This window comes from Pristiophorus japonicus, chromosome 9 (assembly GCF_044704955.1).
Source record: "Pristiophorus japonicus isolate sPriJap1 chromosome 9, sPriJap1.hap1, whole genome shotgun sequence".
Taxonomy (NCBI): Eukaryota; Metazoa; Chordata; class Chondrichthyes; family Pristiophoridae; genus Pristiophorus; species Pristiophorus japonicus.
This window is the reverse complement of record NC_091985.1, coordinates 207,810,770-207,824,651: the sequence shown is the minus strand read 5'-3', so window position 1 is coordinate 207,824,651 and position 13,882 is coordinate 207,810,770. Positions and strand designations below refer to the sequence as shown.

Below are 13,882 nucleotides of genomic sequence, written 5' to 3'. Positions count from 1 at the left end.
TACACTCCCACAATCCGGGCATTTAAAAGGCTTCTCATCAGTGTGAACTCGCTGGTGTCTCAGCAGGATGTATGATCGAGTAAATCCTTTCCCACACTCTGAGCAGGTGAATAGCCTCTCCCCAGTGTGAACTCGCTGGTGTCTCAACAGGTCAGAGGATCGGTTGAAGCCTTGTCCAAACACAGAGCACGTGTACCGTTTCTCCCGCTGTGAACGGTGCTTTTTGATTCCATGTTCAAATGATATTCAGATCTCGATGTAATGTTTGATTTGAGCTTCCAGTCCACAAATTGTCCCCTTTTAATTCCCTGTAAAATGAATTTCAAACAGGAAAAATGGAGTGAGAGAGAGAATCCATAAAAACATAAAGACAGTTTGTGAAATTGAGCTGAAAGAATCTGGTCATATGTGGGGCCTGCACTAGAAAAAAAGTGACCATGAGCGCTGCCGTATTGTCGTAAAAACCCAACTGGTTCACGAATGTCCTTCAGGGAAGGGAACTCACCTCCCTCGACAGTCCCACATGGGAAATTGTTGGTCCTACTGGGCTCAGAAGAACTGTGCCCCCCCCCCCCCCCCCTCCTGCCCCCACCTAGCTGATGGAAATAGGGCATATTCTACCACGCGGAGTACTCTGGGTATGGACATCCGCCATAATCATAGAATGGGACAGCACAGAAGGTGGACACTTGAGCCATCGTGAGCGCATTCCAGATCACAATTCGCTGTGTGAAAGTTTCCTCATGTTGTCTCTCGTTCTTTTGCCAATCATCTTAAATCTGTCTCCCCTGGAGACCAATCAATCTGCCAATGGAAATAGTTGCTCCTTGTTTACTCTAGCAAAACTGGAAGAACTGAATTTGGAGTGGAGAGCCAGTGACACATTGTGTAGCCAGGCGCAAACACTCCTGCACAGTCCAGACATCACTTGTTTCCCACTTGGCATGAAGTAAAAATATTAATTAAATTCATTTCATTTGATTTTAAATAGTTTTGTTAATATATTGAGTCATGTTTCTCTAATTGCATTTCCCATCTCAGTTTCAAAGCCTCATTTATTTTCTTCCTCTGAGCCCCTGAACCTCATCTGGCAGTGTAATGTTGGCGAGTGGTGATTGATTGCCCTGGGAACCAACAGGGAGAGAGGCCAGAGGGCCCAGGGAGCAGCGTGTTCTGCAACCAATCGTGGAACTTGAGGGGTGGAACCTGAGTCGGACAATCAGGTGAGTCAGTGTGAAGCCATTAAACAATTCATGGTTTAAAAACTAACGCAATATTTCTTTTGTCAACCAAACAGGTTAACATTTGTCACCATTTTGTTTCCCTGGTGCGATGTTAAAGCTCTTTCCACAGGCAGTGGAGTTTCAGACACTTCAGTGCCAAGTGGACCAGGTGTTGAAAAGATCATTCATTTCCCTCTTTCCATGTCGCTGTGAGTTAAAGGTAGAGATTGATTTCCCCTCATTATGCATCTGTTTGAGGGCAAACAGTGACTGGGGCCGAACCCCAACATCACGCAGCACTTCAGGAGTGAAATGGAGAAAAATCAGAGCGTACATTGAATCTGGATTTCAAACAGAGAGGATGTGACGAGGACAGAGCGCGTTGGACGGGGGACTTGCAGCTTAGGGACAAGAGACGAAAGAATGTTTCAGAGAAACTAGAACTAGGTGTTCAGAATTTCTACCCTGTACTCAGTGATGACTTTTATAAATTATGAGGGCAGGTTGTAGAGACTAGGCTTGTATTCCCTTGAATGTAGAAGATTAAAGGGTGATCTAATTGAGGTGTTTTAAGATGATTAAAAGAGATGATAGGGTAGATAAAGAAACTATTTCACATGGTGGGGGAGTCCAAAACAAGAGGTCATAACCTTAAAATTAGAGCTAGGCCATTTAGTGGTGATGACAGGAAGCACTTCATCACACAAGCTGGAACATGTCCCCGAGAGTAACCGAAGGTATGAGAACTGAAATAATCGAGAGTTAGAAAGCAGGAAAGGTCCAAAAATGGAACAGTCTGTAATAGAACATCAGGTAGTTTTCTCTTATCTTGGAGACATCAAATGCTCGACAGTGTGTTTGAAAGAAAGTTGATTTACTTGACATATCAAAATATTAAACTCCAGCCCAGTTTTAGGGTTATCAGCAGCAGAAACAAACTCCAACTGTCAGAATGAACATGGTTCAGTCCTTGATGTGATTAACAGCAGAATCCAACCACTGCAGTCGCACGTGAATTTGATGGTGTCTCAGCAGGTGGGATAAACAGGTCAATCTTCCCACACAGGGAGCAGGTGAACGGCCTCTCCCCGGTGTGAACTCTCTGGTGTCTCCACAGGGTATATGACCGAGTCAATCTCTTCCCACACATGGAGCAGGGGAACAGTCTTTCGCCGGTGAGTATGTTGATGTTTCAGCAGGTTAGACGAATCAGTGAATCCCTTCCCACATTCGGAGCAGATGAACGGCCTCTCCCCAGTGTGAACTCGCTGGTGTTTCAGCAGGTTGGACGAATCAGTGAATCCCTTCCCACATTCGGAGCAGGTGAACAGCCTCTCCCCAGTGTGAACTCGCTGGTGTGTCAACAGGTGGGATGACTGAGTGAATCTCTTCCCACACAGTGAGCAGGTAAACGGCCTCTCCCCGGTGTGAACTCGCTGGTGTGTCAACAGGTGAGATGACAATGAGAATCCCTTCCCACACACTGAGCAGGTAAACAGTCTCTCCCCAGTGTGAATTCGCTGGTGTGTCAGCAGGTTGGATGACTGAGTGAATCCCTTCCCACACAGTGAGCAGGTGAATGGCCTCTCCCCCGTGTGAACTCGCTGGTGTTTTAGCAGGTTGGATGAGTGAGTGAATCCCTTCCCACACTCGGTGCAGGTGAACGGTCTCTCTCCAGACTGACTGCATTGGTGTGTCAGTAGATCCCTTGTGCTTTTAAAGCTCTTCTCACAGTCAGAACGTTTAAAGGGTCTATCATCAGTGTGAGCAAGTTGGTGTGAAGCGAGGTTGGATAACTGTGTGAATCCCTCCCCACACACAGTGCAGGTGAATAGCCTCTCCCCGGTGTGACTGCATTGATGAGTTTCCAGATCAGACAGGGAATTGAATCTCTTCCCACAGTCCCCACATTCCCACGGTTTCTCCATGGTGGGGGTGTCCCTGTGTCTCTCCAGGTTGGATGATCAGTTGAAGCCTCGTCCACACACAGAACAAGTGTACGGTTTCTCCCCACTGTGAATGGTGCGATGTTTTTTCAGGCTGTGTAACTGGTTAAAGCTCTTTCCACAATCAGTGCACTGGAACACTCTCACACGGGTGTGTGCGTCTCGGTGCTTTTCCAGTCACACTGATGTTTCCCACAGACAGAACAGACAAACATTTCTTCTTCCACATTCAAAGGCAGATGATATTCAGATCTTGATGTGATGTCTCGTTCGAGTTTCCCATCTGCAAATCCTCCCCTTCTAATGCCCTGTAAAAGGAGTTTAGAAAAACCATCACTGAATGCAGGATAGAAATTCAGAACAGACAATTCTAGTTTTCATAGAAATTTACATCACAGCAGGAGGCCATTCAACCCAGTGTGTGTGTGTGCTGGCTGACAAACAGCTGTACAGTCGAATCCCACTTTCCAGCTCTTGGTCCGTAGCCTTGTAGGTTATGGCACTTCAAGTGCATATCCAAATACGTTTTAAATGCTGAGGGTTTCTGCCTCTTCCACCCTTTCAGGCAGAGTGTTCCAGACCCCCTCCAACCTGTGCGAAAAAATTCTCCTGAAATCCCCTCTAGACCTTCTACCAATGACTTTAAATCTATGCCTCCTGGTTATTGATCCGTCTGCCAAGGTGAATAGGTCCCTCCTAGCCACTCGATCTAGGCCCCTCAATTTTATGCACCTCAGCCTCCTCTGTTCGAAAGAAAACAACCCCAGCCTAGCCAATCTTTCCTCATAGCTAAAAATTCACCAGTCCAGGCAACATCCTCATATCTCTTCTGTACCCTCTCGTTCCTGTAATGTGGTGACCAGAACTGCACGCAGTACTCTAGCTGTGGCCTAACTCGTGTTTTATACAGTTCAAGCACAACCTCCCTGCTCTTGTATTCTATGCCTCGGCAAGTATTCCGTATGCCTTCTTAACCACATTATTCTATCTGTCCTACTACCTTCAAGGATTTGTGGACCTGCACACCAAGGTCCCTCTGTTCCTCTACACTTCAATGTCCTACCATTTATTGTGTATTCCCTCACCTTGTTAGACCTCCCCATTACCTCACTGCATTATCTCACACTTCTTGAATTCCAGTTGCCACTGTTCTACCACCTGACCAGTTCATTGATATCTTCCTGCAGTCTGCAGCTTTCTTATCAACTACACAATCAATTTTCATATAATCTGCAAACCTCTTAATCATATCCCCTACATTCAAGTCAAAATCATTGATTATATACCACAAAAAGCAAGGGACCAAGTACTGAGCCCTGTGGAACCCCACTGGAAACAGCCTTCCAGTCACAAAAACACCCATCAACCATTACCCTTTGCTTCCTGCCTCAGCCAATTTTGGATCAACTTGCCACTTTGCCTCGGATCCCATCGGCTTTTACTTTCGTGATCAGTCTGCCATGTGGGACCTTATCAAAAGCCTTGCTAAAATCCATAAAGACTACATCAAATGCACCACCCTCATCAACCCTCCATGTTACCTCCTTAAAAACTTCAATCAAGTTAGTCAGACACGACCTTCCCTTAAATCCATGCTGACTGTCCCTGATTAACCCGTGTCTTTCTGAATGAAGATTTATCCTGTCCCTCAGGATTTTTCCAATAATTGAAAGTCCAAATTGGGGGAACTGAATTGTATTTTGTCATCCCATCGAGATTGGGGGCAGAGGGACAATAAATAATAATAAATTATTTTAAAAATCGGTGAGCAGACAGACCTGCAGTATGTTCACTATTCAAGCTGACCAAAATCAGGCCGTTTGGATTGGATTTGGAGACCAAAACTGTAACAAACCCTCAGCAGAGACTCACACCCCATTGAGTAAACTCCAGAAGATATTTTTTCTGGTGATTTCTATTAATTTCGATTTAATGAATGCCGTAACCGACAGGTTCAATTAATGTTTATTTTCCAAATGTAGCTTGTAAGAGTGAAAAACTTTAATTAGGGGTAAAGTAAATCATTGTAATTAAAATAAAGTAAGAAAGACTGAGAGTAAGGTTTAAAATGCATTCATGGTAGAACAGTTGAATTAGGCAGAAACACTAAGGTCAGAGAAATTCTCTTGGGAGATAAGAACACCCACAAGATTTATGTAGACAGCTCACAGAAATAATGAGAGGAGGCCACGATGTTCCAGCCACAGGAGATAACAGGGACAATGCCTCTTTTAAGCAGAGAGTAGCCATATGTCTGCCAAGGACATTAGTCTGAGAATTAGCCTGGGAAGAAGTTCCCAGAAATGTAACACATAACCTGTAGGGGGCTATTCCCTAGCAACAGTCATCAGAACTGAATGTACCAATGGAATCATTAGAAATTACTGTAACCAAGTAACTGTAGCACCCAATGAAATTATTGTAACCTGTATTAATCAATGGAACACTTCCCCGCGTAGTTCCACCATTTTGACTGTATCTAAACTGTATAAAAATGTAATTACACAGCTTGTCCTGTGAGATCGATGTTGAGAGCACTCAGTAACAGTACTGATGAGGCCGGATCTCCCTTGATTAATTAGGTTTTAATAAACAACTCTTTTGCTCTATAAAAGACATTTCATTAGAGTGTTATATTTTTAATACCCCACAACATTATGGTGCTGCAAGCAGGGTTACAAGGGGCAGCCTACAGACAAACGTATACGAATCCATCACGAGTGAGTATCTTCAACTACCACTCATAATCTGACGTGAGCCGTTACGAGACGTGTCTGTTGCCCCGGGGTACTTGAATCTGTGAAAGGTCTGCTATGGTGTAAAAGACTTTGGGGAATTGGGAAGTCACGATAGACACTATCAGAAGGCATCGATGTGGATAGAGGAACCATCAGTATCTAGAATACAGATAAATCGATAAGGGTGTCAATGGGATTGCAGGCTCTAGGGGCAGGGGAAACTGACTGGAGGGACAGTCAGTATCTAGAACACAGTTTAATCAATAAGAAGTCGGTGGGACTGTAGACACCGGGGTTAGGTGATACAAGTGGGAAGACAGTCAGTATCGGAGAATACAGTGAAACCGATATAAGGGTAGACGTATCAAAAACTGAGTATGACGTGTAAAGATATGCTGGACACTGCTCCCTTATGGGGGGGACTAGGATATTTTTCAGACGACCATAAAAAAACCTGATAGTGACTATCTTAAGTGATGTATGGATCCAAAAATAGAGCCGGTCAAACAATTAATAAACTTTGTTGAATGAAGAGGCTTTTGTGAATGTCTGTCTTTGAATGAAATTGCTTGTGTGATTTTTGACTGCGGAATATTTGAGGTGGGAATTAATGAATTTTTCAAGTGTCTGAAAGCCTGTTTGGAAAAAATGGTGGAGCTGTGTTTGTTTTAGCTCCACCCACTTTTTCGGACAGTGAAAATTTTTTTTTTAAACCCTTTGTAGTGTTGTCCTGTATGTGGTAACTTTTAAGAAAGTGTGAACCTAGAATTGAATTACATTTTAAGTTAGAAGCATAGGTGCGGATTTACTTGGATGATAAGTTACAGAGCTAGGAAATTCACAAAAGATAGTTTTGTTGAGCAAAAGGTCTAAAATGCATGGTCCCGTTGGTTTTTTTTTTTAATTTCGACATGCTCATTTACTTGTCAAAAGAAAACATATAATCATTGATTACATTGGGTTGAAAGACAATAAATTTAGTCTAAGAATGAGATAAAGAATGGAGACGGGAAATTGTAATGCCATTAAAAAAAAGCCTGCATGGTTCTCTCGAGGCTACGGGCTGGGGAACTACGCCCCCATTTTCCTTGTGCAAAACCTTGACATGAAAGCTTGTAGCTCAGTAAAAAGAGTTTTAAATAAAAGATTGGCAGTACAATATTTGAATTGTGATTTTGATATAGTTCAGGTGATTCTCCTTGATAAAAATTTTGGTTGTATTGGAAAATCTTGGGTTTGGAAGCCTTTTTAATAAAATTACACAACTACTGCGTCAGAATCTGAAGCTTAAAAATATGTAATTTATGAGATACTGTATCACAAAATTGAAGTTACAGAGCAAAAGATTAGAGCTTTTGATGTTCCGCTTCTAAAACAGAAATTGGGCACACAATTATAAAACAAGTACTTTGCATTCTGTGATCTGTGAATCACTATAAGCATAAATGAGAAGTCCGATTAAAAAAACAGTTACCATATTTGACATTTTGTAATCCAACAATAAATACAAATCTTAAAGGAGAGCAGAGGTTAGGATGGGAAAAGTGAAGAGTTCATTTTGTTGTGAAGGTTTCAAGTACCACGGGTGAAGAGAAGGCACAACAAAATACTGAGATACATTCCAAATAAAATGTTAAATCTGATCTCTTTTTTAAAAAAACTAAAAAAAAAACTAAAAGGTTTGGAAACAATCGAAAAATACCTTGGGGGAACAGAGTAATTTTGACAGGCATGTTAATGTGTGAAGTGCCCAACTACCCGATAAAACCAGAAGCTGCACGGGCTGTGAGACAGATAGTGGAGGGAGTTACTGGAAAGCGGTATACTCAGGAGGTAGAGGGAACAACAAATTCCCCTGTCTGGCCCATGCAAAAGCCAGACGGATCATATCAGTTAACTATTGATTATACTGCCCTCAATAAGGTGACTCCCCATCAACATCCCATCGTGGCCAGCCCAATCACAATAGTTAATGGATTAAAACCAGAGCAGAAGATCTTCAGTGTATTAGACATAGCCAATGGATTCTGGTCCATGCCCCTGGCAAAAGAGTCCCAAGATAAGTTTGCCTTCAGTCAGCGACCATCAGTACACCTGGACACGGGTCCCACAATAGCCCGGCTATATTCCACTGGACTATGAGTTGAGCCATAGAAAAGGTGGATTTAACCCCGTATAGGAGTACTCTCCTACAATACATAGATGATCTTACTAATAACATCCGAGGATGATAGGGGGCATACAGGAGCACGTATAGAGATCCTGGAAGTCCTGCAGGACACAGGATTCAAAGTAAATACTAAAAAAGGCACAAATCGGACAAGCTGTGGTATAGTACCTGGGACACAAAATATCCCAAGGAACTAGGACCATGTCCAATGACAGGAAGGAGGCCATTAGGATTATGCCTCGACCCAAAACAGCCCGAGGGGTGTGTAAGGTACTGGGGCTCTTTATTGCAGGAATCTTGTACCTAACTTCGTGGCAATCGCAGAACCAAGACAGCGGCTAGTGAAAGTGGGAAAACCATCCTTAGAAACTGTAGAGTGGGCCCCGAACAAGAAGCAGCAGACGGTAATCTGAAGGAAGCCCTAATGTCAGCTCCAGGGCTGGGACTCCCGAACATGGATCTCCCGTTCCATATATATTGTGAGAACCAGGGAGGCTTCTATGGAGCCACGGTGACACAAATGCATGGGTATAGGATGAGACCCATAGCTTACTACTCGACAGAGCAATCTCCAGCGGCTGCCGGTCTGTCCAGATGCCTGGCCGCACTGGATTGTGCCACTTGGGCCGTCAAAATTAGTGAGCCTGTCATAATGACAGGAGAAATAATACTGCACACAAAACACACACTGGTGGAAATGCTAAATGGGAGGCAGTCCTATTACCACATGATTGGCTTGGATCAAGGGACTCATTTCACAGGTCAAGTGATGAAAGAAACTTGTAGAATATTTGGTATTAAGCAGAAGTTTCACATCCCATATCACCCCTAGACTTCAGCGATGGTAGAGAGAATGAATCGGACCCTTAAAACCACCTCGAGTGAGGCAATGAAGTTACCAGAAGGAATAGTGACAGGAGGAGCCGACTTAGGCCCCCTATAAGACAGAATCAGAAAGTATGTGAAGGAATTGAGTGAGCAGTTGAAAGGTATGCGACAGGAGGTCCGAGAAAGGCAGAAGGAGGAGGATGAAGACAGTGAGATAACCGCCTCGGCTATAATCCCTGAGGTGGGGGCGAAGGTAATGGTTAAGGAAGTGGCAGAGAAACCAGGGTTCGCACCTAGGGGAGCGGACCATATGAGGTATTAATTAGTGGAGATACGTGTGCTTGCGTTGATATGAAAGGTAGGGGTCGATGGAAACACTGGTCCCAGCTGAAAGAATATAAAGGTACGACAGATGGACTTTTTAAAGAGGATTAGGATGTATATTTGCAATATTAGGGGTACTGGTTATAATAAAATGGATCTGGAAAAGGGCACATGCCTGGAGAAACGGTGCAAACAATCCAGTTGAAATAGAAATGGTAAGACTAACTAAAAATCTGGAATATCCAGGATGTGTTTTATCAACAGAATATAAACATGATCACCACCGCCCTTCCGATTCTACAAGGACAAGCTACAAGGCTGCCCCTAGGGGGCCCGGAAGCATATACTCACACCAGAGGGTACAACAACTACGTAAAGCAGCCCAGAGTGTCAGGAGCATTTATCTTGAAGCCACAAGATAAGTGGGTAACAAAATGTTACCTGAATATTGTAAACCAGCGAATTAACCTTGGGAAAGCATATGGTAGTTAAACCTAGAACAGAAGCAATAGTACATTGTCTGGACCCAGAGAGGGACACGGTCTTAGAGCCGTCCTCGTTAATGGGTCATATGTCAGGAAGAGAGAAAGTATTCAGGTCCAGCAGTGATGATTAATAGTCACGACCCCAGGACCAACAACACTACCACCAATTACTTGACATCCACTTACTGAAGGCCCACCCGGCGGGATCGGAGGGAATGTTGTTATTTGACAATGTGTAGCATGAAATGTTACCTGTGAGCATAAATTTAACAGACTTATACCGGCCAGAAAAGTTTATCCCCAAGACTAAAGCATTGTACACACGATTGCTAGATACAATCCTGAGAAAAGCTAGCGAAACATCAGGAGCAAGGGAGTATCATAAGCAGCTGAGACATAGAGGAGGGAAGACAGAGGAGATCTATAGGGAATGACGTGTTAACTAGAGTAAGTACAGGGACCTCGCTAGTAGATGCACTAGCTATACAGGTGATCCAAGCAGGAGCAGATAGTTTGAGGAGAAAGATGGAGGTACGATGAGGAAACAGGCCGTGATAGAGATAGAGTCTTTAGAGTTAGGATCTAAAACATCCAAAATACTGCTGGAGGGTATATCCGTATTGGAAGGCCATGCACGAACAATTAACGAGCTAAATAAGCAGGAATGAGAGGACGATGCCGAGGACAGGAAAAGAGACACATCATGCCTATGGGAGATAGATGATCGGTCAGGTGAGACACAATATGGATCAGATACAAACCAGGCAAGTTCCAGATTGGATAAATAGCACCCAGTTGAAAGAAATGGCACAGCACACTGGGCCATTAGACGCATGCACCCTGAAAGGAATGACTAGGGTGTATGCGGTTACAGGAGGATGGAAGGAGAAACAAACATAATACGAGGGGAAGAGTACGTCTGCGATGGACCAGTATGAGATCAAAAAGAATGGAAATATAAGGGGAATATCTTTATCCGGATGCCGGAGAGAAGGAAACCTAACTATATGTACTCGCCCAGTGGGAGACTGGAGCAAGGATAGCTGTGGGTTTGACAATACTACGGAAGGATGTGTCATTGGAATAAGCCCTGCCCGAACCGAACTGACACATTAAGCCTATCAAGGGTGAGGAGAATATTGTGTGGTAACTAGCCTGGGAACTTACGATTCCGGAGGCTTGACTTGTAACATTACAATGCCTAACTTTTGCTTTACTCCGTGTCGGTGGTAGTGGGAAGAGCACACATGACGTATATAAACGCCAGGAAGACAATATAAGCGATGAGATTAAGCAAGATATTGATGATTACATGGAAGAGCAAGCACCACCAATTCCCGTTACTTGAAGATTTAACGGAGCTCAAAGGACCGTTAAGAAATTACATTATAAGATATTATGAGCTAAAGGATAAAGGCAAAGAACTGGACAGTGAAATAAAGGATAACCTGAAAAACCCGCCTTGATACTTGAGATTATACATCCGTGGATAAGGATCTTTTCACATACCCTAGTGGCAGTACAGATAGTAATAGTCTTGAGTTGGTTGGTGATGTTATGTAACAAGTGCAAAAACAGGAGAGGCATACCCGAGTAAAGTTACAAGATAGGGATTAGAATTATATCCCATGTGTTAGTCCTAGTGCAGCTGATAGTGGTGCTGATACTCCGGGGAGAATGTGCAGGCAGATACAAGAGACGCAGAGCAAAGACGCTGGCCAAGGCCCGTAACCAAGAATGCAGAAAGCCTTTGTTAGATCCAAAAAAGGGTAATCAAACACAAAGACGGCATGAATACCTGATATGAGTCGTGAGTGTCCCAATCCTAGCGCCTGATCAACTAAACCGAGGCGAGAGACACACAAATCAAGACAGGAAAAGGAAAATTGTTGTTCATGGTGGGTATTAGGGGTTACCACCTGATCAAATGGGGGATTGTAAGAGTGAAAAACCTTAATTAGGGGTAAAGTAATTTGGTGTAATTAAAATAAAGAAAGACTTTATTAGGCAGAAACACTGTCAGAGAAATTCTCTTAGGAGATAAGAACACCCACAAAATTTATGTAAACAGTGCACAGAAATAATGAGAAGAGGCCACGATGTTCCAGCCACAGGAGATAACAGGGTCAATGCCTCTTTTAAGCAGAGGGTAGCCATATGTCTGCCAAGGACATTAGTCTGAGAATTAGCCTGGGAAGAAGTTCCCAGAAATGTAACAAATAACCTGTGGGCAGCTATTCCCCAGCAACAGTCGTCAGAACTGAATGTACCAATGGAATCTTTAGAAATTACTTTAACTAATAAAATTAATGTAACTGGAGCACCCAATGAAATTGTTGTAACCTGTATTAACCAATGCAACACTTCCCCATGTAGTTCCATCATTTTGACTATCTCAACTGTATAAAAATGTAATTACACAGCTGTCCTGAGATCAGCGTTGTAGAGCACTCAGTAATGGTACTGATGAGGCCGGATCTCCCTTGATTAATCAGCTTTTAATAAACAACACTTTTCTCTATAAAAAATCTTTCATGAGTGTTATATTTTTAATACTCCACATTAGCTCCAGACCCCCAGACTGAGCATCAATCCAGCCCGGGTAATTGACGGGAGCTCCAGACCAATAGGAAGAGCGGGGGAGGGGCTGGAGGACCGAGCGGGCAGCTGTCCTCCAAACAATGGGAGTGGAGGGCGGGGGGCTTGTGACAGCCAGTGGGCGGGGCTGAGCCTGGATTGGCTGAAATGCTACCCCATTTTTAAAACTGGTTTCTCAAACTCCAGCAAAAACTGGAGCTTTTGTTGTGGCTTTAGATATAAGAACATATCACAAGAACATAAGAATTAGGAACAGGAGTAGGCCATTTAGCCCCTCGAGCCTGTTCTGCCATTCAATAACACCATGGCTGATCTGGCCGTGGACTCAGCTCCACTTACCCGCCCTCTCCCCGTAACCCTTAATTCCCTTATTGGTTAAAAATCTATCTATCTGTGACTTGAATACATTGAATGAGCTAGCCTCAACTGCTTCCTTGGGCAGAGAATTCCACAGATTCACAACCCTCTGGGAGAAGAAATTCCTTCTCAACTCGGTTTTAAATTGGCTCCCCCGTATTTTGAGGCTGTGCCCCCTAGTTCTAGTCTCCCCTACCAGTGGAAACAACCTCTCTGCCTCTAACCTGTCTATCCCTTTCATGATTTTAAATGTTTCTATAAGATCACCCCTCAGCCTTCTGAACTCCAACGAGTAAAGACCCAGTCTACTCAATCTATCATCATAAGGTAACCCCCTCATCTCTGGAATCAGCCAATGTAGCGTCTCTGTACCCCCTCCAAAACCAGTATATTCTTCCTTAAGTAAGGTGACCAAAACTGCACGCAGTACTCCAGGTGTGGCCTTACCAATACCCTGTACAGTTGCAGCAGGACCTCCCTACTTTTGTACTCCATCCCTCTTGCAATGAAGGCCAACATTCCATTCGCCTTCCTGATTACCTGCTGCACCTGCAAACTAACATTTTGGGATTCATGCACAAGGACCTCCAGGTCCCTCTGCACCTCAGCATGTTGTAATTTCTCCCCATTCAAATAATATTCCCTTTTACTGTGTTTTTTCCCCCAAGGTGGATGATCTCACACTTTCCGACATTGTATTCCATCTGCCAAACCTTAGCCCATTCGCTTAACCTATCTAAATCTCTTTGCAGCCTCTGTGTGTCCTCTACACAACCCGCTTTCCCGATAATCTTAGTGTCATCTGCAAATTTTGTTACACTACACTCTGTCCCCTCTTCCAAGTCATCTATGTATATTGTAAACAGTTGTGGTCCCAGCACCGATCCCTGTGGCACACCACTAACCACCGATTTCCAACCCGAAAAGGACCCATTTATCCCGACTCTCTGCTTTCTGTTCGCCAGCCAATTCTCTATCCATGCCAATACATTTCCTCTGACTCCGCGTACCTCTATCTTCTGCAGTAACCTTTTGTGTGGCACCTTATCGAATGCTTTTTGGAAATCTAAATACACCACATCCATCGGTACACCTCTATCCACCATGCTCGTTATATCCTCAAAGAATTCCAGTAAATTAGTTAAACATGATTTCCCCTTCATGAGTCCATGCTGCGTCTGCTTGATTGCACTATTCCTATCTAGATGCCCCG

The 13,882-nt window shown here is 43.7% G+C and overlaps 1 protein-coding gene across 1 annotated transcript in view; it reads right to left on the bottom strand.

Annotated features, from left to right (window-relative positions):
* Nucleotides 1-13,882, bottom strand: part of LOC139273549 (zinc finger protein 850-like) — a 700,279-nt gene that overhangs the window by 138,774 nt on the left and 547,623 nt on the right. The window contains exon 6 of the mRNA XM_070890500.1: nucleotides 2,413-3,477. Coding sequence (XP_070746601.1) covers nucleotides 2,413-3,151 — 739 coding nt within the window. The 5' untranslated portion in view covers nucleotides 3,152-3,477. The remainder of the gene's footprint in view (nucleotides 1-2,412; nucleotides 3,478-13,882) is intronic.